Raw genomic sequence first — 26,267 nt, 5'->3', positions numbered from 1 at the left:
AATAACCTTATTTTTAAAAAGAGGAAGCTGAGATTCAAGAAGCTCAACTCGCTTTTTCAGAATCACATAATTGTTAAACGTTAAGATCGGTTGGTTTGTACAAGACTGAGAAATTTAATAGATTTAATAGTCATATTAATTTTATTAATTTGATTTTTAAAAATTCTGAGATAAAGTAATACTAAACAAGAGTACCAGAAGAGATTAGGACTCTCTAATATAAAAAATGCACTATGAAACTCCCATTTCAGGAAGTTTAAATAAATTGAAAGCAAAAACATTTTAAATAACAACAATGTATTATCAGCCCATATCATTTTTAAAAATTATACCCTCAGATATTTTTTAACATAAAAAAATAATTTGGTATGGTGTTTTACATACATATGTATGGTGCCATAAGAATTAAAAAGTAAAATAAACACGAGAATGATTGAATTAGTCAATATTATATGAAAAATTGTTGAGCTACATTAGGAATTCATGTTTTGCATACTTTATCATGTTCTATAATAAAACGGTAGTTTTGTTATTAGAGCACATGTAGCTCTTACATATCTAACAGAGCACTTTGCAAATGTGTAACATGATTGACACTAGAAATGCAATCTAAAAGAAGGGAAGCCGATATTCAGTATTTCTGAAACTTCATATTGGTATCCATGTTTTATTAGCAAGAATAGTTTGGTATGAATATTTTTAAAGGATATGTACTACTAGTTATTTATTATTGAGGTATTATAATATATTCACTCTAGAGACCTAATTATATTACTATTTTAAGAATCATAGTTATGAATTTTTACTTTATCATTTTTCAGAGTTTTAAAAATGTGTAGAAAATTTCCAAATTATGAAAAAAGCCTTATTTCCAGTTCCTCTTTTCTTTCCTTTTTTTCTCTAAATGGGAAACTATTATCTGAACAATGAAGCCGTCTGAGCCTGAGAAAAGGGACCACTAGAGTAGTAGTTCTTCCAGGAGGAAGCAAGAATCTCCAAGTTCACTTTTAAAAGAACTTCAGAACATCTTAACTTTATGAATGACATGAAAAATATACTGATTGTGGATGTTAGGATGAACTATTAGAAGTAATTACAAAATTTTAGTCCTTATTACTTTAACAAGTTTACTCCCATTTAGAAACCTCCAATACATGCCAAATTAGATGCCAATATACAAACTATTAACTCCTTATCATTAAGGAAATTATGTCTCACATTTTATTGTAATTTACAAAATGCTTTTCAAAACATCATTTTATTTTCTCCTTACATCTGTTTGTGAGATAAAGTGAGCAAATGCTTTAATTCCCATTTTGTACACATTTGGAAATTAAAACTTATAAAGAGGAAAGAACTTTCCCCAGTTTCTCGAAAGCAGTCAGTGGCAAAGTGGGATTTCAAATCCCAGTCTTTATTTTTCAAACACTTGATGCCCTAAATGAATAATTGGATTTGAAGTGTTGTAAAGTTAACAAAAGCAACAACAAGGCTCTCTAAGAAGCACATGTTTGATGGAAAAATTATTATGCACGTGTGGATACATAATATCCTCCGACATAGCTGAAGGAAGCAGAAAAAATAAGTAGAAAGAAAAATAAATATTTATGGATAATAAATAATCAACATCCTATGAATTCTATAAATATCTTTTATTCTACATAAGCATACATTGAAATTGAGAGTTGAAAATTATTTAAGATTAAGAGAAAAATGAGAATCTGTTGGCTTTATTCAGGTCCTCAATACCAATTATATATTTTCCTTTGTGATTAGTTAAAAGGAAATTATCCCTTACTCTAGGACATCTGAAAAGACAACTATGCAGTCTTTGCCTGGGAGTCACAGTGGCTGGCAAAAAAGAGGTACCCAATAAACATTTCCTAAAAAAATAAGTTATCTTAGAGAAGATTTTTAGTGGTCTTTATTTTTAAAAGTCTTATTTGTTTTTATTTCAGAAACAGACAGACAACCTAAATATAAAAAAAGAGTCATTATTTTGGGACACAATATATATTGTAGCTGTGGTGTATGCAATTAGCAGAACAATATTCCCAATTCTCTCTTGACATAAAACCAGCTGAGCCAACAAGAGCAGTATCATATAGCAGCACACAGAAGGAAAATTCAAAAATTTAGTAATAAATTTCTCATATAAACTATATGACTTGACTAATCTTCAAGTCACAGCTTCTTTCCCCACGTTTTTAGAATGATTCAGAACATAGGACTGTTGAGTTTTGTGCATCCATTCATCTTTATTGCCTAATTGACAGTCATCAAACTTGTTATATTACCTTCTAACAACCTTTGGGTTAGTGCACACTTAGCAAAACAGTAAGTCTAAATTTATTAATTATCATCTTTTAATTATAAAAAATTTCAAATGATTTTCAAAATGTTTTATTTAACTCTTGCAACATCTCTTAATGAGGAAATCAGATCACTGATTAACTACTGTATGTTTAATTATTATTTTTTAATCAATTATACCATTTGGTGAACTCAACATTTATAGATTTTATATCTAAGCTTTTAACTCTTCCCAAGCAACCACAGAATTTCATGGTATACAATATTATGTGTTTTGCTTGCGATGCAATTTAGATTCACAATCTCTTATTGCCAGTATGAAGCAAAATGGTGTCTCGCTATTAAAAAATCCATGTGACCACCTCATATAAGACTCTCAGTGTGGTGTTTTTGTTCTCAATTCAGTTTGTCTGTACAGTAACCCCAGTAAAATCCTATGAACATTATTTCTTAAGAAAAGAAAACAAAACAAAATTTTAACAATTAAAAAAATTCAAGTGAGGGAAACATTGTCAACCAGAATTAAAACATTATACTAGATAGATATCGCTACATAACATATTACTCCAAATTTCAATGTGTTAAAATCACTACAGTTCATTATTTCTTGTAATGTTTTATGTCAGTGTGGAGGTCCTACCAATGTTGCTTGACTTTGACTGATCTTGGTTGAGCTTTCTCATTGGTAAGCTATTAACAGACTAGCCTTTGATAATCTCAGCTAGAATAACAGTTCAGCTCCATGTGGTCTCTCACCTTCTAGGAGGCTAGTCTCATAATGTTGGCAAAGATCCAAGAGAAAGCAGGCCCTGTCATATAATAGGCCAAGCAGAAATGCACTTTTCTTTCTTCAAGCTCCTGCTTGCATCACATTTGCTAATATTACTTTGGCCAGAGCAAGTAACAGAAAAGTCCACAGTCAGAGGGAAGATGACAAGAAAGTTACATAGCAAATGGCATGGTTTAGTAAAGCATTTGGTGATGATAATTGAGATCATCAGTGAAATTAGTCTATCACAAAAGGTGATTCATTTGTTAACAACACTTTGTTAAAAGATCTGTCTGCTAAGATACGGAATAATTCTCCATTGAAGGTTGAAGACATTTAATTTTCAGTTGTGTGGGGAAAAGCTCAGTCTCCAACTAGTGAATTTCATTGCAGGGCAAGAACTCAGTGAATAAAATGGGGGTCATTTGTTTTTTACCACAAAATAATTTATAACGTTTAAAGTGGCTTCCAGATAGCATTCATTTATAATGGCAATTACCTTCATTTAGAGGCAAACCGAGAACCTCTAAGAAATCCTAGAAGATATTTTGAATGATTGACAAGTCTTTACTTCTAAAACAAACTCATTCTTCAATTTTTTCAACCTTTATTTAGAGATTGTAAATAAAATTATTTTCAATTCAGAGTCATTGCGATTAAAAAGGCAATTAAAATGCAGAGAAATTAGTGTGTCCATAAGGCTAAGTACATGAATTCTATGATGCCCTATGTATAGGCTAACTATAATCAGAAATTAAACTTTGCAGCATGGGTGTTTTATTTTAAAAGTTTTTATTGAAATATAAAAATGATACAGACAAGTACATAAACCATAAGTTTACAGCTTAATGAATTTTTACAAATTCAAAACACCTGTGTAATATCAGCTCTGAGACACTTTTGAATTTATACTCTTTATGTTATCCACTTTTTTATTGTTGAATGATAAGGATAGAAAGTGTGTGTCGTTCAAAACATGTGGCCTACAGTTGACTAGATAGCTGACCATTGTTTTCCTAATCTGACATTTTTCTTGAGAAATATTGAAATTTGATACACTAGTTATCAACCCATTGCCTCTGCTCCAAAATCACCCTTACGTGACTGCTCTGCAATAATTTATCTGGATCTAATCATTATTTTTCCTATAGCAGATGACATATTTTGTTAGCAGAGAGTAGTAGAGGGACATTAGAGTAGGAGAGGGGTTTCTCTTTCAAGTCTGGTGTGTTTTTTTAGGCAGCCTCTTAGTTATGTGCAACTTCCTTAGCGTCTAGGAAGCATGCACCTTCTGCAGGACTTTGCTCCTGATTGATAGCAGCTCATGGGACTCCCCATAGGCAGACTTCCCTAATAATTTGCTACCCAGTAATACCACAAGTGGCTTCTCAGTGGGGGCTTTCCAGCAGGGTACCTCATTAAAAATTTCTTCTTGGACTCTCTTGGACCCTCTGCAGCCTCAGTGAATTTCTCTATTTTCTACTCTCCAATGAGCCATAGACCTGCCCACCCTCTACAGAGAGGTGTGGGTATCAACCTTGCAGAGAAGGCATCTCTTCTTTGAGTTCACTGTTTCTTCTCTAGGGATAATGGTTGCTCCTGTATTTATTATTCCTATATTCTTTAAAGTAGGGGTCTGTTAGGAACTGAGCTGCACAGAAGGAGGTGAGCAGTGGGAAAGCAGGCAAAGCTTCCTCTGTATCTGTAGCCGCTCCCCGGAGCTAGCATCACTGCCTCAGCTCCAGTTCAGATCATCAGGCGTTAGATTCTCATAGGACCATCTGTCTCTGCTGCCACAAAGGTTGGGGACTGCTGCTTTAGAGTATCTTTTTTTTTCTTGTAGTAAACGATTATCTATTTCTCCAAATCCTTGTTATAGTTAATATTTTTAATTAAAATTTCCATGTTCAAACTACTGTGTGGTTTCTACCTCTTGATTAGTTCCTGAATGATATGCTTGTTCTCTTCAGGGTCTCAGAGTTCTTCTGATTCAAGACCAATGATTCATGAAAATAATGCCAAATGAATTTTTGCATATTGTTATTTGCTGATTTAATTCAGGATATTTAAAATATATTATCAATGAACATAAACTCAATTTAATGTTGAAATCAACCAAAAAATATTAGAAAATAATTATCAAAATTGCATTGAAAGTAAGAAACAAGTGCTATTGAAAAGAAAATGATCAGAAATGAATATTTTTTGAGTCAAAAAAACAAGTGATGATTAGTTTTATCATTTAAATATGTAATAGCATCAAATTCTGATTATTTCCTTTTAAAATTATATTTACTTGTTATATATATGCTCATACAATTAATTAATTGATCGATTGATTGATTTTTACAATGAGATTATAGATAACTAAGTGATCCCACTTCTCTTAGTCACGCAAAGCATACTTATGCTGGAGGACTGGCTGACATTGTTACCTCATCTCTCTGATTTTTCTTAATCTCTTTAGTAGATCATTCACTCCTCTATATTACATATAATTTTTTTCAGGTATGATGATACCTTTACTCTGGTTATACTTGGTCTCAAAAACGTGGGAGTCTTTCCATTTTTTGAAGATGATTATGTGCTTTTCTCTGACAGCCTATAACATTTCTTGCTATCTTTTGTCTTCAGTAGTATGAATATATTTCTAGGTTATTTTTTAATTCGTTACTTTTGGAAAATTATTGACTATTTATTTGCAAATATTTTTCTCTCCATTCTCCCTTTTTTTTTCTTTCTAGAATACTAATTACATATTTTAGACTGATTTCAGCCTATATCTCTTAGATACTCTGTTCTTTTCTTTCTTTTTTGTTTTTGTTCTCACAAATTTCCTATTGTATTTCCATTTATGTAATGTCCAATGACCTATATTCAAGTTCTCTGACTCTTTCTCTGGATGTATCAGGTGTACTGATGAGCCTGTCAAAGACAGCCTTCATCTCTGTTACTGTGTGTGTTTGAATTTATTTCTAGATCATCCTTTGACATTTTCCTATTGTTTCCATTTCTTTGCTAAAATTACCCATCTATTCATGAATGTCATCAAGTTTTCCACTACAGTCTATGACATAGTAATCATAGTTATTTTAAATCACCTGTATGATTTTTCCAGTAACAGAATTATATTTGAGATTAGTTCTATTGATTGTTTTGTCTCCCAACGGCAGAATTATTTCTTTCCATTCTGTGTGTCTCATTACTTTTAGTTGAAATCTACATATTCTGTGTGGGGTAGTAGAAATGTAAATAGTACTTGTACCTGAAAATAGGAATGTCTCTTTTTCTGCTTGGCCTTTATTGAGGAGTTGAGCTATTTCACTTTTGTTAGTTGCTGTGATTTCCTTCAGTGCCCCACCAGCTTCAAATCCCTCTAGTGGTCCTTTGTGGTTAGGGCAGGGGCTGGATTGATTAGTTGAGCAAATTCTTTTTATTTTATTTTATTATTTTATTTTATTTTATTATTTTATTTTATTTTATTATTTTATTTTATTTTATTTTTTATTTATTTTATTTTATTTTATTTTTAGTTTCAAGTATACAGTACATTGGTTAGACATTTATATAGTTTATAAAACAACCCCTCAAATTGCTATTTTTCTATTCTTGATTATGTTTGGTCCACCCTCAGTTTTAGCCTTTCCCTGTGAGCCTGTACCTCACAGAGGTTGTTTCCCCATGCTCTTGTCCGTCCACTAGTGGCAGTCTGCTGTTGCTTGTTTCCTGATCTTGTTAGCCTAAGTGGTTCAGAGCAAGGAAGCATTCTACATTTTTCTCATTCAGCCTCAGCCTTAAGCAGTTCATGTGTCTGAGCCTTTGAATAGAGTTTTTTTCTCTGTGATCCTGCCTGCCCCAGTGGAAACAGATCTGTAATTTTCTGGAACTAAGAGAATTTCTTGCCTTTCTCTTTTTCTCAAACTCAGTGGATTTTCACCCACTCAAAGTGAGATCTCCTGCCTTTCTTAAGCAGCTTAAGACTTTATTCCATTGCAAGAAGAATCCAGTTAAAAATTATTTCATTCCTCAGCAGCAGCTGTTACCCAGCAGTGGAACCACACTACGAGGGATGCTTTCTCTGATTTCTCTTTCTCCCAGTCTTCCTCATGAGCAAACAGTGAGGTCCGTGGAGGAGAGGCTGCAAGTGTTTGTCCACTCAGGGCTCTATATTCACACAACTGTGCATGTTCAGCTTTTAACAGTTCATTAAAAATTTAATTGTTTTCTTCCAGTACTCTGGTATAGATGAGTGACTGCCTATACTAGATAGTGATTACCCCTACTAATGTCTTGTCTCTTCCTGGAGGCTCTCTCCAATTTTTCCTCAGATTTTACTGTAATCACTTGCCCCTGGAAGTCAGCACTCTGATGAGTTCAAGAACAGTAGTATTTTGCAGATTGCTCAGTTTCTTCTTGTTTTTTCGGATAGGTATGACACTCTTTCCATCTATCTATCTTAAGGTGGAGCCAGAACTCTGCAGTACGCATTATTAATTCACTGATTATATAAAAGTTACAAGGAATCCAGGTACCTTTGCGTATTATGTTATTAATATTTTTGATGAAACCAAGATAAGGATTAATTCTCTTTCAAAATATGCTAAATATAGTCAAATATCTAAATGGTATTTTTTCCATTAAATTTTCAAGAAGTACAATTTTAGTCTTGAGTAACAGGAAAGAGACTTGGGACTTTCTACATATACTTAGGGGAAGCTGCGTACTTTTAGATACATGATTTAAGGTCTAGTATAAATTTTTAATTAGTTTTTTATATTTCAGTGTTATACATACCCAAGGGTGTATGTAAGATCTCTACAATTTAAAGTGAAATGATACACTGGTAACTATAGATTCAATAACCATTTAAAAAATATAACATTGACAACAAATTCGAAGACCTTGATAGGCTCCTCTTCATTATATCCTGGACATAATCCTACCATGAGTTACGTGTTAACCCATTCCTTGTTATTCTTTTAATTTTTATCATAAATGTATATAATGTATATATACCTAAAGCATACAGTTTATTTTTCCTGTTTTGAACTTTATATAAATTGAGTCATATTATATATATTTTATGTATACGCATATATACACATTGTTTGGGGATTCACCCATATTGATTCATATCGATGTCAGTATCTATAAAGTATGAACTTTCAGGACCTGGACTCTAGAGGCAGACGCCCTAGTTTTAAATGGTAGATCATTAACTTAATCACATTTATATATAAGTTAATTAACTTTTCTGACTTCTGTTTGTAAAACATGGAATTGTCAAAATATAAAGAATTAATATACTCGATGGTCGTTCAAGGTGAAGTAAATCATGAAGTTAAAGCACCTATATTTTGAAGATGCTTTATTTAAAAAATAGATTACAAATTATAAATAACGATTAGATTTTAAAATTTAATATTTTTTACAATACGAAATCGCAGAAAATTATAAATATATTTGTAAATTTTACACAAACAAGACTGTATATACACATCACAGAGCTAATTTCAGATCTTAGAAAAGTCTTATACAAATGAGAGGCTGACGCTAAAATTTTATCATCTTCATGGCAAATCGAACTCTGTATATATGTAAAACACTTTGAATAATGGTTCTATAAAACTAATAGATTTTTAATTTGTTTTTATTACTCATTATTATATTATATTATTGGAAACGTTTTGCAGTATTATTTTCCTAAGTGAAGTAACATGATTAATCTAATGACTTACATATACCATCAAATTATATTGTTACACATAATTTTATAATTTTTGTTCTGGTTCTCCTACCAGGAAATGCAGTTGCTTGAGTTTTGCCTTGCTTATAAATTTGAAATAACAATTTCAGTCTACATTAGTTTACTTTTTTATTGTGCTGTTTAAAATATATGAAATGGTTTACTTTAGGAAAAAAATTTTTAAAAAATAATTTATTTACCAAATTGAACTTATTTAATTTTATATTTCACTGTGCTATTTTTCCTGATTGATTGAATATCTAAGTAAATAGACTAGTGAGAAATTTCCATAGTTTTTAGAAAATCACGTAAATCATGAGAAAGTACTTTAGTCAATTTCAATATGTAGTTGTTTGCTTAAATTACTTTCATTGATATTTTATGAAAATATATTTTATACACATAAAAGCTAGGAAAATAGCTTTCACAATATTACAAAGTAAAAGCACAGTAGCATAATCAAAACAGGAAAGGAAATTACTTTAATGGCAGTGCATATCAAAACAATGTATATTACACAGAAAACCTCATTTAAAGTGTTGTAAGACTGGTACTATACAATTTAGAACTATAAAGAAAAACATAACATAAAATAGTAAAGTAAACTTAAATTTAAAAGTCACTATTTCTAATGGACAAGATTTATCTTTCAGATTGGGATAAATGCTTGTGTTTAAATATAAGCCTGAATTCATCTGTTGTGTTCTAGTATAATCATACCTGATGTTTACTGCCTTTTATATTCTGATTGATCAGTGCTCATCATTTACAGGTTGTTAAATATTTTGATTATTACTCTTATACAATTAATCATAGTCAATAGTAGCCATAACATTTTCGAAATTTTAGATATGTGCTATAGATTTTTTCCCACAGTTCCCTTTTGTATTGCCTTGAAAAGAATATAAATAATCAACTCAACAAAATAAATGATTTTAAGTTTTTCTATCAACTTTCCAGACATCAGTGCCTTGAGGCAATTTTTTAATGGTGTAAAGGCTCATAAAGGTTTAATTGCTGAAGAAATATTTATGGACTATTTATGGCATCAAGATTATAAAGGTATAATGGGCGTTCTGAATAAGTGCAAACTTTTATCCCTGAATTTATGGAGTGCCTGTTCTAAGGTCATAATTTTCAACCATGGCTGAGCATCAACATTGCACATTTGATTTAGAAAAATGCTGAGAAATTGAAAGATTACAAGATTAGAAATGCCGAATCAGGATGGAGGTAAAAAGCAGGATTGATGTATCTGTATTAGAAAAAAATGAAGGTAAGTTTGACGTTTGGTTACGATAATGGAGGATCTAGAAAGAGGAAGATGTGTTAAGAATTTCATAATAACAAGAGCAGTTCAATTCTGCCATCTGATCCTTTGGATGCTAATCTTAAAACCTCACTTTGGTTGGTGTCTTATTCTGCTGGGCTGCTATAACAAAATACTACAGAGTGGGTAGCATAAACAACAGAAATTTATTTCTCACAGCTCAGAGGCTGAGAAGATCAAGATGCCAGCACATTAAACATTCTGGTAAGAGCTGACTTCCTGGTTCATAGCTGATGCCTTCTCCCTGTATCCTTAAATGGCAGAAAGGGACAGAGATCTCAGTAGGGTCTCTTTTAAAAGAGCACTAATCTCATTTATGAGGGCTTCATACCCATGACCTAATCACCTCCAAGAGTCACACTCCTAATACCATCACACTGGGCATTGGGATTTCAAGGGTTGAATTGGAGAGGAGACACATTCAGACCATAGCATTTAGTAACTTCAAACTTATTAGCATATTTCAGTTACATATAAAATGGGACTAATAGTGGTGCATTTAAATAAAGGTTGTTTAAAGGATGAAATTTTGATGATTTATTTAAATGATTTAGCACAGTGCCTGGCATATTTAAGTCTTCAATAAATATTTATTAGGGTTTATTTTAAGTGTAGAGAAAAGATTCATGCTTTATTCAAAGTAGTGAGGGAATATTTGTCCTTTCTTATTCAGAAAAGCTGTCTGAAAAGGTGATTATATAGTTGCATATTGAAAGAAATTGAGTCTGGATGATGTTGCTTCCATTTAGAAGAAAGAGGAAGAAAACATAAACTACGCTATAGATTAGAAGAGGTCACACACATGCTAATTTAGAGAATATTCTAAGTTAAAGGGAGTCCATGTTGAGGAATAACACAAATAGCAATAAGATACTTTAAATAAACATTCTCAAGCTTATATTCTTGGAAAGACCAGGCTTTCTAGATAACTATATAGAACATATGACAAAGTTGTTTATTTCAGATTCTATGGAGATTTAATAGGATCTTTTGAAAATCTTCTCTAAAAGGCCTACTTACAGTTTGGCATATAAGAATGTAAACATAACTACAAATATCAGACATATTTTGGGTTTTTATAATTATTTCCAATTATTCTTATCCAGGGAAGGGATTCGCCTCTATTCTGACAATGACTTGTTCTGCTTATGATGTCTTTCTTATATGTGTATGCTCTGTGTGCTTTTCTATCATATGCCCACTGGATATCTTACTAATTTTAGGTTATCAATAATTATTTGGGCTCTCACTCTTACTCAAAATATTTTTAAGTCTCATAATTCTGAATTGACTTCTATAGAAGTTTGGCTTTCCAACATCATACCACATCCCGTGTCAGCTATCTGCCTTATCGTTAACCGGAGGCAAGGCTCTGGTGTTTCTGTTTGTAATGTCCATTCTCTAGCCTGAGCGTTCAGCCCTATAAGCAATATTTTTAATGGTAGCGTGTGGTAATGCAGGAAGTTTAATCACACATTTGTATCACATGGCAGCTTCCTTGACGGGGTTCAAGCTCCAAATCCTCTCCTGTTGTACAGGTAATGAGATTTTCCCTGGAACTCTATGAAAGTTCCCCCTGGGAGCTGTAGCAATGTTGTTAATTAATTAATTTGTATATGATATGATGTTGAGAAATTGCATTTTATTTGATAGTTATTAAGGAAATATTTTTCTTCAGCTAAATGTGGTGGCCAGAATATACAATACGTTTCTCCTTCCTCCCTGCCCCTTCTCTTCTTTAACCCTCCCTCTTAAACTCTCCTTTCTCCTTCTTCTCTTCCTCCCCCTCCATATTTATTCTTATTCTTCTCTCTCCACCCCTCTCTCTCCCTCTTTCTTTCTCTCCTTCTCTCTGTCCCTCTCATTCTCTATTCACTGATAGAACATTTTCATTATTTTCAGGCCTGGATTTAATAGCCCCATAGTAATTTTCTTGATTGCAATCAATCTGTAGTGAGTATCAGTTAGAGGGAAGCTATTTTTAACAGGAATGCACATGGTATGAATATGTTAGGTAAAAACATATAAGGCGTATTTTTGGAACGCTGTTTGTAATGTGAATGTTGGTAAGTCACTGGGTACTATCATATTTTAAAGATACAAGGATAAAAAATCACAGATGGGAGGAAAAGTTTTCTTGACCAAATGATGAAGATACAATTAATTACAGTTTAGAAAAAGAAGAAAAGGTACATGTTTACTTCATAAACAAATGTGTATATAAATATTAAAGGGTTAGATATAACTGTTATGACCATAAGGAAATTAGGATAATGCTGCAAAATATTTATATTAAATCAGAATGAAAAATGGCTTTCTAATCATAAAGCCGATATAAGGAATAAAAAAAAAATTATCCAAACCAAAAATACCTATCACTTGATAAATGGATAATTTAAAAATTTGGGAATCAACATGAAAAAGAGTAAACTCAGAATTTTAAAGTTGGGAGAGACAAAATTCTTAGAGGGTAAATCTTAATAGTTACCAAATATATGAAAAAAAACCTTTTAATAATACTTGTAATAAAAGATATTTAAAATTTGATAATTGCATCTTAAGAAGAGTGAGTATAAAATCAGCCTCATATTCATCTTTATTCTCTGCTGCTGAGAAAGGGGAGAGACACAGTTGTTGAGTTATGTTGCAAAATACTATTGTTTTTTGATCTTAAGAGACAGATCCAGCTTTCCTTCTTCCTTTTCCACATGTAGTCTCACTTTATTTCTAGCCTCTTTTCTTCAACCTACCGGTGTATCTGACCTCCTTTGTCTTGGATATTTTGTCTTGACATTCTTCTTTGTTCTCTTTTCCTGTCTTTATTTCTAATTCAGTCCCTGATTGAGAAGGAAGGCAGCAGTCATGCAGGGGTTTAAAGCATAGACTCTGGAGTCAACCTACCTGGCTTCAAATCCCAGCTCTACTAATTAGAGTCTGATTGTGACTAAGGAGATTATTTTATTATCTCCTGCTATAATGTAGGAGGATTTTAGAAGATTTTCTTCTCATAGGTCAGGTATACACATCAAACATGTCAATATTTATGAATTACTTACAGCAGAATCTGGCATATAATAACCACTATATAAATAAGGATCCAAATGCATTGATTTTTAAAATATTTTACATGGATAATTTATCATCTTTCTTTTAATGCTTACAGTGTTTTGTAATGTAGGGTTTTTTTATATAAATATATTGATCATGTTTTCTTCTTGTCTTCTAAATTTTTTTATACTCAATAAAGATTGCATTAGCCAAAGTGATATACAGTTTTATTTCCGCATATTTAACTTTTTATATTTAAATATTTCATACATAATTTATTTTAATAATGGTTTTATTGAAATATAATCTTCATATCATAAAATTAACTTCTTTAAAATGTACAATTCAGTGGTTTCGGTATATTCATAAAATTGCGCAGCCATCAGGACTATCAAAGTTTAGATCATTTTCATCATTCAAACAAATACTCCATACCTATTAAAAGTCATTTTCCATCAACCCATCTTCTCCATTCCTGGTAACCACTAATCTAATTTCTATCTCTATGGGATTTGGCTATTCTGGACTTTCATATAAATAGACTCATACAATTTGTGGCTTTTTGTGTCCAGCTTCTTTCTTTCAGCATGTTTTCAAGATTCATTCAGGTTGTAGTATACATCAGTACTTTATGCTCTTTAATTGCCAAAATTATAATTCTATTGTTATATAATTTTATTGCATATAAATATACTACTTTGTGTTTACCCTTTTATCAGTTGATAGATATTGAGCTGTTTTCTCTTTTTGGTTATTTTAAGTAATGCTACTGTGAACATCCGTTGCTATATAGAAATATGTTTTTTATTCTTTAGGTATATGCCTAAGAATTAAATTGTTAGACTTATGATGACCCATTGTTTAACTTTTTGAGGAACTACCAAACTGTTATTCAAAGCAGTTATATCATTTACTATTCCCACCAGTGACATTTAAAAGTTCTAGTTTTGCCACATCCTCTCATATAGTTGTATTACCCATCTTTTTTATTTTAGTTAGTCTAGAAGATATAAAATGGTATCTTGTAAGTGGTTTTTATTTTGATTTCTCTAATGACTAAGGAAGGTGATTATGCTTTTATGTGCTTATTGCCCATTGTAAATCTTTTTTTGAGAAATAGCTTTTCAAATCCTTTACCCATTGTTTTAATTGGATTATTGTGTTCTTGTTACTCAATTGTGTGATACTTCATATATTCTGGATACAAGAACTATATGAGATAAATGACTTGCAAATATTTTCTCGCATTCTGTGGGGTGTGCTTTCACTTTCTTGATAGTGTCCTTTGGGGAGAAAAAGTTTCTAATTTTGATGAAGTGTATTTTATTTCTTTTTCTTTAGTTTGCTGTGTGGGGTCACTGAAATCTTTGTTCACTTATCTTTTATGATGAGCTAATGATTGGACAGAGATTTAATTAAATGCCTTGAATCAATAAGTCTTCCAGACTTTGCTGAGGTGTTCTATTTCTATTTATTGTCATGCATTGAATATTCCTACAAGCATTTATAAGTCTGCCTTAGCCTTCACTCCCTGCCAACACAGGGCCTCAAGGTCAGCCAGAGATGAGAGATTAGGAATTTTCTCCCTAATCCTAAAAATAAAGAAAATACATCTTTCTGGTCATGCACACCATCATGCGCAATTGTATGGCCTTATAGATTCCTGGGAATATACAGGTCTTTTCAAATCCTGCTATGGGCATCTCATTCCATTTTTCCTAAGTTGTTTTTTTTTTTTTTTTTTTGGTGCCTATTGTTATGCACAACTATTATCCATATCAAAAGAAGCATAATGCTAAAAATTGCTGTTTCTTTTCTTTTCTTTTTCCAATAAAAGCCTTAGGAGTAGGACCATTTACACAGCCTGAGATCTAAGTCTTGCTCAAATAAAAAAGAAGTCTTAAAAATGGAAGTTTTCAGGAAGCTGCTAGATCGGTTAAAATAGTGATAATCATCTGGGGATGAGGCCAAGAGTTCCCTTCCTGTTCTTCTCCCTCAAGTGTCTGCTAGGATGACGGTTTACCAGCTAGCTAAGTTACAAAGCTGGTGGGTCAGAGCTTCCATGCAGCTGTGCAGAGAGAGATGCCAAAAATCTCACTGTTTCGTAGAGATTTAGCTACTCTCCTCTTCCTGCCTAGTTTTATTAAGAAGTAAATGACATACTTACGTGATGATTTGATTTCCATATATTGTGAAATGGTTACCACAATTGGTGCTCTGTGAACTGGTGCAAGCTTTTGCTTATTTCCAGAGTTCTGAAAAAGTTGACTTTGATAATTTTTACTAGTATATTAATTTCCTTTCTGAAAGAGAAGACTTTTCTGGTCTTTACTGTTCAAAAGGTGCTTCCTGGATTTGATTTTGACAAAATGTGCATTTTCTTTTCTTTTTTTCCACAATGGTTATATATTTGTTTCCGTAGCTTTGAAATGTTATGATTACTTTTTGTAATGTATTGATTATTTCTAGGTTTTTAAAAAACCCTATTCTATCAATATGGCTATAAATTTTATCTCTGAGATCACACTGCTTTAATAATTTTTTTCTGGGTAAATATATATTTAAATTTAAGGATAATAAAATTAATGGACAATTACAAGTGTAAAGAATATAATTCAGATCTATTTGTTTTTTTAGCTACAAATAAGAAAAAATATAGTATAGCTTTATTAATTAAAGATGTAAGCTGAATTAGAAAAAAATGTGGAAGTTGAGTTACTTTACATATAAACTCATGTATTTCAAATAAATACTAAAAAGTTATGTTTATGAGCTTATGCTTTTTAAACAAAATATATTATGGGAAAATAAGAATTACAGGTCTCTCAACTTTATAAACTTAACACTGATCATTTGGATAATTTAAAACAATATTTTATTCTATTTAGTTTGCTCCTGAATACACATTTTTAAAAAGTGGATTGTCAAAAATATATTAAACTTGAACAGCTCCTTTTTTAAATTTTACTTTTTTTCTCTAGGACTTTGGAGATGATGGGTCCTTGTATATTACTAAGGTTACCACAACTCACATGGGCAATTACACCTGCTATGCAAATGGCTATGAAGAGGTTTATCAGACTCACATCTTCCAAGTGAACGGTAAGAAATGTGGTGTTGCTATAATTACTTTGTGCTTCAATAGATATTTGAAGAATATCACAGTTGACTAGGAAGGCAAGGCTTCAATTTTTTTTTTTCTTTAGTTTTTGGAACTTACTGTTAATGGAAAATGTTTTTCAATTTAAAAAAAGTATTTGGGTGAATAAAAATTGTAAATTTGTACTACTATGTTTCAAATTCTCATAAAATGTTGCAAAATAACTTGTTGTAATTGGAAAATTAAAGCATAGGGAATTTGAATTACTTTTTTTAGCATGAGAATATCAACAAAAAGGCAGCCATATAAATTTTAGAAACTGAAAAAAATTAAGCATTTAAAATTTTTAATTAGATCATCTATTTATCTGATCTTATTAATAATAGAGAACACTGTTATTTATGTACAACAAATTTTATACTCATAATGGTTAATTAAATGGCTGTGGACATTGGCTAAGTAGGCTGATCTCATTCTTACAATCAGAGCTTTGTTTTATTTATGAGTTACTTCAAATTTTAGTTATTTAGTTGAATTGTTACATAAAATTGCATGTGTCATTAATATACACTAATTTACTTTCATATTGATATATGTTAATTTTCTCTATGATTTATAAAAAAGAGGCAGAAACTTACTTGGCTTTCTGTAGAAATAGCAAGATGGCTAGTGTTGTTGATATAAATAAGAGGAGAGTGGCAGATATGAATTTGGACAGGTGACTTGAGGTGAGATCACATGGAGCCCTGTGGACCTAAATACTTGGATTCCCATTGTAAGTGTAATAGGAAGCCATCAAAGTGTTTAGTGTATGAAGTGGTGCAATCTGATTTGTTTTAGAATGACTGGAAGCACTAAGAGCTGTTAAAAAAAAAAAAAATTAAGTCTGGAAAGAGATAATGGTGGCTTAAGATATAGTCGAATGGTGAAGAGGTAAAGAAATGGTCAGATTTGAAATGTATTTTAAAAGTAGCTCTACAATATCCTGAGGAATAGCATGTGAGTGTGAGAGAAAGAGAATTAAACAAATAAATAACCCAAGGAATTTGAAGGAATCCTTTAGACATATGGTCATAATATTAACTATAATGGAGAAGAAGCACATTGGAAGATTGAGTGAAATTTTTTTGACTAGTTAATTTCAATACAATTATCCAGATAGAAGTCAAATATGCAAGCTAGTGTATATGTCTAGAGATCAGAGGGAAATGACAGGCCAAAGATGTATATTTAATAATATCAAAGTGCAAAGACTATATTTAAAGCCATAAATCTGAGCTTGATGAGGCCACCTTACGAATAAATATAGTTGGATATGAAGTCAGAACCTTGGAGCTGAGATTAACAAGAAGAAAAAAGATGACCTAGAATGAGCATCCTGTAATGGGAAATATGTATACTGGAAATCAATTAAGAAAATGTTGGAATAAAGGTTAAAAAGATTTGGGAGTTTATGGTTTGACACTCAACTCATCGTCGGTACTCCAGGCCTTATTTCTGGCTCAAAACCAGTTGGCAACTAGACATGGGGGAAGGCTTGTAATTGGGTTCTTGGACCCAATCACCAGGTGCCGGCATCACTACTCCTGCACTTTGGGGGCATTATTAAGTAAAATAAGGGTTACTTGAACACAAGCACTGTGATACCAGGACAGTCGATATGACAACCTAGGTGGCTACTAATCCAAAGGGATGGGGAGCATATACAGCATGGGAACACTGGACAAAAGAATGATTTATGTCCTGGGCAGTGTATTGGGACTGTGAAAGATTTCATCACACTACTCAGAACCATGTGCAATTTAATACTTATGAGTTGTTTATTTTTGGAATTTTCCTTTTAATATTTTTGGACATTGGTTGATTCCAGGCAACAAACTGTGTAAAGCAAAACTGTGGCTATGTGGGGGACTACTGATTAGCAGTGATTACCTAGGGTGAGCTCTCATGTTTACCCTTTTCTGGGAACAAAAATATCTGAACCTAGGAGTAAAACCAGTCTCTTTCTATCACTTCCTACTACATTTAATCTGCTTCGGAACTCTTGATGTAAACGTTTTCATGCGGGATGGGGCTGGGAAAGTGGAACAATGATATTATCATTGTTGAACATTGGTTGAAAGTGAACAGAGACAGAACTGTGCAGTACCAGATAACAATGTGGATCAAGGAAGGGAAATTTATAAAAGTCGTAGATGTGATCATCTTTTATGCCAAGGTGAATAATCTAGTAAAGGTAAAAAGCAGCTAATTTAAGCCAAAAAAAAAGAGGGAAAAGGCAGTAGTGAAGTCCGAAAGTTGATATAATATAGTTACACTGATGGAAGGATTGGTCTTTGGAAGAGGAATAGTTAATCTGTCGAAACAGGGAGCAAGAAGACATGTGTTGGGAACAAATGCTCAGCATGGGGGCATGAGGAAATACTCTATTGCTTAAGAGTTTTTCAGTGCAATGAAGAACACCAACTATTGGAAATAACAAGTTTGTAAGAACGTTAGTGATTTGAGGAGATGATGAGATATAAAATAATTATCTTGCAGGTTAAGAAGGTGATGGAAATAGCGGTATATAGTTGGTATATTGGGCAGATCTTTGGGTGTCCTTGAGAAGGTAGATATTTGTTTGTTTGTTTGTTTTCAGTTGTGGTTGGCTGTGAATTTGCAATCAGAGAAAGATTTGATTTTAACCATTATTTTAACCAGTATTTAACCAGAGTTAGGTATGAGGAAGTTAAGTAAGTTTACAAGAGAATGATTGTAATAAGGGACCACAGAATAAGTGATAAACTAAGGAAAGAAGTGAGGCCATGAGAAATGTAAAATGAAATGACAAATTGACTGGAGTTTCCACGTTGTTCAGATAATAATATAATGGAGTACTATATAAAAATAAATGCAATACCTTCACTGAAAGCCTTTTCTCAAGGCATATGACTATTTCTGTCTATAAGAAATACTTTTAATTAGGTCAAGTCTATATAAAAGAATATTTGGGACTTTAAGTTTTGATAGATGTTTAGGAAGCCTAGCTAATCTAACTCTAACTTGCTACTTTGGCTTTAGCTGAAAGGGAAAAACAAAGCATTAAAAAAAACATTACTTCATCAAATTCAACTATAATGAATCAAAACTTTGTTCTACTGCATTTTTATCAAAAAGGGAAAACCATACGTGTATTTCAAGAAAAATCTTTAATATTTAAATCTTCTTTTTGAAGAAGCCAAAAAGCTGTAGGAAATGTATGTGTACTAGTAAGAGATTACCTTTAGCTGCTATAAGAGAGACTCACAGCAACAGGGCTGAAAGAAGATATCAGTATGTTTTAATTTTGCATGGAAGAAACCCTGACGAGGTGGTTTGCGATGGTCACTCCACAGTGTCATCAAGGTCCTACGCTCTCTCTATGGCAATTAGCACATGGTTTCCATTCTTGGCGTCATCCCTTGTTTTCCAAATGATTATGCAAATTCCAATGATCATGTTCATATTTCTCAAGGAAAAAAGGAAGAAGGGGGAAGGATAAACAGCGCCTGATACCAGAGAGAACACTTTGAAAAGAACTTTAGTGGAAGCGCCAACAATAACTCCCACTGGCCATCTCTAAATGCAGAGATTATAAAGTATATTTCTTTGACCTTAATCTGCAACAATTAAGGGTTCAGTTCATTTTAAAGATGAGAAGAAGGTAGGGATACATTTTGTAGGTAATTAGCCATCTTTATCAGTAAAGTGTCTGGTATGTCAAAACATTTTGCAAAACTAATAGAATAATGACTGTTACACAACAAAACGAGTAAATTTGGAGGTCTAATAGGCTTTAGTAAGTGATGCATGAATCAGGCAGCATCCCATCTAGCAACTAGAGGGAGATCTGACAGGTTGCACAAAATGGAAGATTTTTATAAAAAGGAAGGTGGGGCCAGGGAACTATTAATAAAAGAAAGGATTATTTGGGGGCCAAAGTCTCTTTTATTTGGAGGATGAGAACAGAAAGTGTTTTAATCGGGCAGATTTCTGTGGGTGATGATGATGGTCTACCTGACAAATGACCTTACTGGTGTTTAACCAAAAAAATTCAAGACAGATTAATTAAGATAACATTTCTAGGAGAGGTTGAAACTGAAATTTGATCAGGTATTAAAACTAGTTTTGCTTTCATGGCTTTTAGCATGACTGATGCCAGTTTGAGCCTATTGTCTTCTCTTTAACATGACACTTTACAATAAAATGTTTTGAAGTGGTAGGATTAGCTATAAAACAGCAGCCCTACAAATGATTGGCTAAACAAGCCATTCTTCCCTTTTTTTAGTGTTTCCTTTTCCTTTGGTTTTATGGTGTTTTAGATTTGGCATAAAAACTTTAAACATATGTTTTGTGTATAAATAAGTATAGTAAACTTGAGATCACTCAGAAAATTGTTATAGTTCAATCACAAAAGAATAGTTAGGAATGTGCTTTGACAGTGAAAAAATACAATGAAAGTGCAAGAAAAATGTAAATTAGATAGCCAAATAGCACATTTATGGACCCAATAAATCTCTAAAACTAGTTTAACTCATTTTTCATTCTCCATCCACTTTTCAGAAAAGGTTAAAAAGACCTTTAGAAAATTAGATTTTCATAGGGAATTTAACATATTTATCTTAACAATTTGTCAATTAGTAATAAAAATAAAATATATCATTGATTACCATAAAAAGCTCTGAAAATACCACTAGTTAATGGAATTTGTGAAAGAGTGCTTTTGAAGTGCAAAGTCTATTTAAATATCCCAGGGTGCATGCCAAATAAAAGTCTATCAATATCCCTGTTTCTTTTCAAACAATGAGAAATTAGATTATTGAAATATGAGAGTGCTTCTGTGTCCTTGTCAGAAGAAACATTATGTATAAATCAAAGAAACTTGACTCTGCCAGTGGAATTCATTTCATGCTTTTCTTTTCCTTTTTACATAAAGTAAATCGTCTTTAGATCTTCAGCGTATGATACAGAATGTTTGAAATTTTAAAAGTTATTCAGTGTTTACACTACCTTCTGGGCAGAAAGCTTGTCCATATTCACAATAGACCCTTAGTATGCTGCTGTTTCTCTCTCATTCATATTTTTTAAGACAAAGTTGCTGGTTTTAGAGGATGTCTGTATAGAACACCCCCATTTTTTTTCATTCAAAGCTAGAAAGTGGCTTAAGTCTAAGGCAATAATGTGCTGCTTCATTTGCATCATAGAATTAAACTTCCTTGTCCATTCCCAGGCAGCCTTCCCTGCTAACCCTGCTATACTTTCTGCATGGCCAAAGTGCGAATGGGAATAAAAACCTTTGGCTCGAAAGATCCAGAAAGCTGGAAGTGAGAGGCCTACTTTCTCCTCTCTCCTCCTTCTACTGTGAGTTATTGAAGGATGAAAGAGAGAGATGCCTTGAGGGTTATTCTGGCTCAGTGATTTCTCTAACTGTGGTTCTTATGCAACCAACCTTGGAGACTTGTTTTAAATGCAAATTCTCAGTGCAGGGCACACCATGCCCACTGAATCTGAGGCTCTGAGCCCGAGGTAGAACAATCTGTATTTTAACAAACCCTCTTGAAGTCTTGGACAATAAAGTTTGAGAACTGCTCTAGCAATTGTTTTCTCTCGAAATCTGAGAAGTGGGAGTATGCATTCCTTCCTCATTCTCCAGCTTTATTCTCTTAATTTTGACTTGAAACTAAGCTTATAGTGATCTGAGTGAGTGACTATCCTTTAGTGGAGGTGAGATCAGACATATATCAAATCAGTCTTCCCCTCATGAGGTCTTGCAATTGACAATCTAGATGTCTTCCTCCAAACCTCACACTGGCGACCTCAGCTGTGGTCAACGTCCTCTGACAGCTTGTTATTGCAGGAACCAGTCTCTCTGCCACTCTTCTTAAGAACTTTATTTGATACAGGAAGCTTAATCAGATGCTCTCGAGGTAGCCCAGATGTGTCAGGGATTTAATGCCCCCATAGAAAGCCCTTAACGAACGAGAGACACAAGTCAATGGATAAGAAGCACAGTTTTCCATTCAAACCTTGAGAAGATTCTTAGCTGCACTGTAAATGATTCTTTAGTGGGTCCACACTGAAACTGAGCTCTTTTTGCTTATAGTAATAACATGCTCATGAATCTCATGAATGCACCTTACCCATTTTTTTTTTTTGCTATTTTTTTTTCTTCTATCTTATTTTTTCTACTCTCTAATTTGTGCTTCCTAGGATTTCTTCTCAATCAACTAACTGACCCTAAGTTCTTTTCTCAGAGCTTCTCTTGCAGACACTCCTACTTAGAAAAGTCCCTGCCTTAATTACTATTGCTGCCCTTTTGTACTCTCCCTGAGAAGTGCTAGTAGATGCTACATGTTTGCTTCCAGAAGGCTTTGAAATATGACAGAACAGTACATTAATTCATTAACTCCAAAGCCTAAAAATTCTCTCTCTCTGTTATTTCGCATGCTAAATTATGTCCAGTTACACTGTTCAATAGAGCTCTTCTGAGCTTCTGCAATTAGATTAAATCATGACACCAAGATACTCCAATTATGCAATAGAAAGAGCATAGAGATGCTCAAAATTTAATATATAATCTAATTATTAAATTCCCAGAGAGAGATAAAACTTTAAAGATTAAAGTTTCAATAAATTAGTCCAAAGTAATTAATATCCAAAATTAAATTCTGCTCTTGCAACATAAAGTTTAAAGAAAATCTAAAAGTTTTAAGTACAACTAAAGTCTAAAGAATCAAATTGTTCCTTAATTTTTTATTTTGTTCCCTTTAAGTGAAAGAGGTCCTTGAAAAGTTTGTAGCTTTGGGATAACTTCAACATGTGTATATTGGGGTAATTTCACTGGATTTAAATGTACCATCATGTTATTTGCTTTCAAGTGGTCGCATTAGTTCTTTATTCATGATTTTCTTAGTATTCTGTCTTCTGCTGAGCTGCATAGCTTTTAGAATTCTATTTTATCTCTACTATTGGCTTATTAGCTATACTTCTGATTTTATTTTATTTTATTTTATTTTTTTAGGTGCAACTATAAGGTATATTTACAATGTACAATTTTAACTTATTGTCATCTATCTATCTTCAAATATTTTACCTCTCACATATAAAATAAAAACCCTAAAATAGCATACTTAGATCTCTCCCCTTTCCATACTTTGTGATAATATTGGCAAACATTTTACTACTCCGTATGTTTTTCCCCCACATGCATTATTTTATTTTTGCTTTCAATAGTTAAATATCTCCCACAGATACATATTTTTTAAAAAAATAAGTATGTGAGACTTTTACATTTACCCTTTCTAAACCCCCTTATTCTTTCATGTAAATCCAAATTTCTGAATTTTCCCTTAGCTTAATAAACATCTTTTCACAATGTGAAGTTCAGGTCTGCCCCATGTCCTTGACCCAGTCTGTGAACTATTTTTTACCTGTTTATGAAAGTATAGAATTTATGAGTAGGCTTTGAAAAAGTTTTATGGTAATTTCTTATTGCTACGTCATCTCTGTAAGTGATCTTATTTTCTGGTAACTGTAGAAGTTGGAGGGAAAAAAAATAAGATGCCTACTACAGATAGCTTCGGAATCACTTCCCTAAGTCCTTGGAGTCCTCCACTGGACCCTCTGTTTCAAGGGGACAGCATAAGAGACAACATGTAGATGTTATAGGACAGGCCTTCTGGTAGCAGATAACACTTTTGCCTACTTACCTGGACTCATAATTAGTGTGCTTGGTTATAAGGGAGTCTGAAAAAGGTAAGCCAGCTCTGGGCTCAGAAAAAAGAGAGAATACATTTGGTGTACATCCATCCTGATTTTACCACAGAACACCGTGCTCCTAAGTTTTCTGGAAGAAAGATCGAACCATGGGAAGTGTCACCTTTGTCTGAAAACATTTAAGACAATCATATTGTCCCTGGGAATAGGCACTTTGGACCCAATGCCACAATAGAAATTCTTGCAGTTGTGAAACCAGGTCCACAGTGGTTTCACCAACATTGTTTCAGCTGGCATATATACTTTAGCCAATTCCAAAACTAAAATCGAGATTAATGTTTCTAAAGACTGTGCCTTCAGGGAGCTAGAAGAGACCTTAACCTCGCTGTGAGCTCCACAATATATCATTTCTTCAGTTTAGAAAGTTTCTAGACCTTGTGCCATATTTATTTCTGCTACATTTCTAGACCTTGTGCCATATTTATTTCTGCTACATTTCTAGACCTTGTGCCATATTTATTTCTGCTACATTTCCCCCTGCTTCTAACGTACTTTCTCTTGTCTGTTCCATTATTTCTTTCAGGAGTGCTCAGCCACTTGAACCATCTACTCTATTGGGACTCCTTCCTTTTCCTTTTGATAGAGCAAAGCACTAGAAATAAGTGTCTTCCTTCTTTTTTATTGTTCTCTGCTTTCTGGCCCAACCATTTTTGTTTTCATGCATTTCTTAATGTGTTATCTTATGGAATCTGTCATGGTGAGATATTTAAAAATATTGCATTTCGGTCTGTCAAAAACATTCATGGTTCAAACAAGTATTTTCCACTTTGTCCTTACTGATTTGAGTAATCCCATCCAGAGGCTAGTTTTTCATTAGAATGATATCTAACCCATGCCCAGACACGATCCATCATTACCTTGGCTAGTGTGCTTCATCGTGGTTGTGACTTCCTTCAGAGTCTTCATTTCATAGATTTCTTGGCATGTGCCCTTGGGTACCGAGGATAGCTCCATGACCACCTGTACTACCACTATTCTGCAATACATCCACGGATGCCAGAATTTTATACCGCTCTTCTGCCTTTCTAACACATTTTTTTTTCCCCATAATTTGTATAAATACTTTTTAGAGATCTAGGAAATGTTACTCTTATTTTTGTGTTTCCCCAACTTAAAAATTATTCTTATTTTGTGTTTTCCTAACTTCACATTTATGAGATCAGGTCACATCTTTCCTCTTCTTAAAATCCTATAGTGGCTCCCAATGTCACTCAGATTAAAAGCTAGTCATTTGAGTGTCCTTCCAAACCATAAGGGTTCTGATTTTGCGGTAACTTCCTATTCTGTTACCTTCCTTCTTGCAGACTCCACTCCAGCAGCACTTAACATTCACTACTTTTTTGTCCTTAAATATTTGCAGTTGGTTATTCTCTCTGCCTGAATAACTTTCCAGACTTCCACAGAGCTCAGTTTCAATCTCTTTCAACTCTTTTCGTTAAATGTCCCTTTCTTAATGAAGCCTATCCAGACTACATAATTTAAAATTTTAACTAGTTCTCACCATTCTATACTTAACGTCTCTTAACTTTATTTATCCATAACACTATCACCTTCTATCAAGTTGCATTTACTATTTACAGTTTTTTCTCTCATATTTTATCTTTGAAATAGAGATACATTCTTCAATGTATGCTTATAAAAAGCAATGGGTCTACTAAACTGGCAGCATCTTTTTCTTTCTTAGTGGTATATAAATAACTTCTTAGATTTAATTAACTAAGGTAAATTACTTATTTAATATATTTACAGTTTATTTTCGATCTCTCTCACCAGAGAAGATCCTTTCTCATTTCTTCTCTCCCTCCCTTTCTCTCTCTCCATCTTCTCTCTCTCTCTCTCTCTCTCTCTCTCTCTCTCTCTCTCTCTCTCGCTCTCTCTCTCTCTCTCGCTCTCCCTCTCTCTCTCTGTTCTTAGGTGCCTAGAACAGAGCCTTGCACATGAGCAGATGAATAAATGTTTCTCATTAGTTCCTGGTTCAGAATCCCTTTGAAAAATCACTCTCGTCTGCTCTCTGAGATTTTTCCACTCTCCTCTGATGTCATATCAACTATCCATGGTTTTATTAAATAGACAACTAAAATATTTCCTTATTTTTTAATAATGCCTTTTTTAAGAGCCACCTTTCCGTGTGTGTGTGTGTGTGTGTGTGTGTGTGTGTGTGTGT

At 33.0% G+C, this 26,267-nt stretch overlaps 1 protein-coding gene across 4 annotated transcripts in view; it reads left to right on the top strand.

The window, feature by feature from the left end:
- The window catches only part of FSTL5 (follistatin like 5), a 567,145-nt gene that overhangs the window by 397,369 nt on the left and 143,509 nt on the right, over nt 1–26,267 (top strand). For all 4 annotated transcript variants that reach the window (XM_011363692.1, XM_011363689.1, XM_011363693.1 and 1 more), the window contains one exon: nt 16,188–16,308. In XM_011363692.1, coding sequence (XP_011361994.1) covers nt 16,188–16,308 — 121 coding nt within the window. The remainder of the gene's footprint in view (nt 1–16,187; nt 16,309–26,267) is intronic.

Source organism: Pteropus vampyrus, unplaced genomic scaffold (assembly GCF_000151845.1).
Source record: "Pteropus vampyrus isolate Shadow unplaced genomic scaffold, Pvam_2.0 Scaffold88, whole genome shotgun sequence".
NCBI classification, from domain to species: Eukaryota; Metazoa; Chordata; class Mammalia; order Chiroptera; family Pteropodidae; genus Pteropus; species Pteropus vampyrus.
The sequence above is the reverse complement of the archived record's forward strand: the minus strand, read 5'-3'. Positions and strand labels throughout refer to the sequence as shown.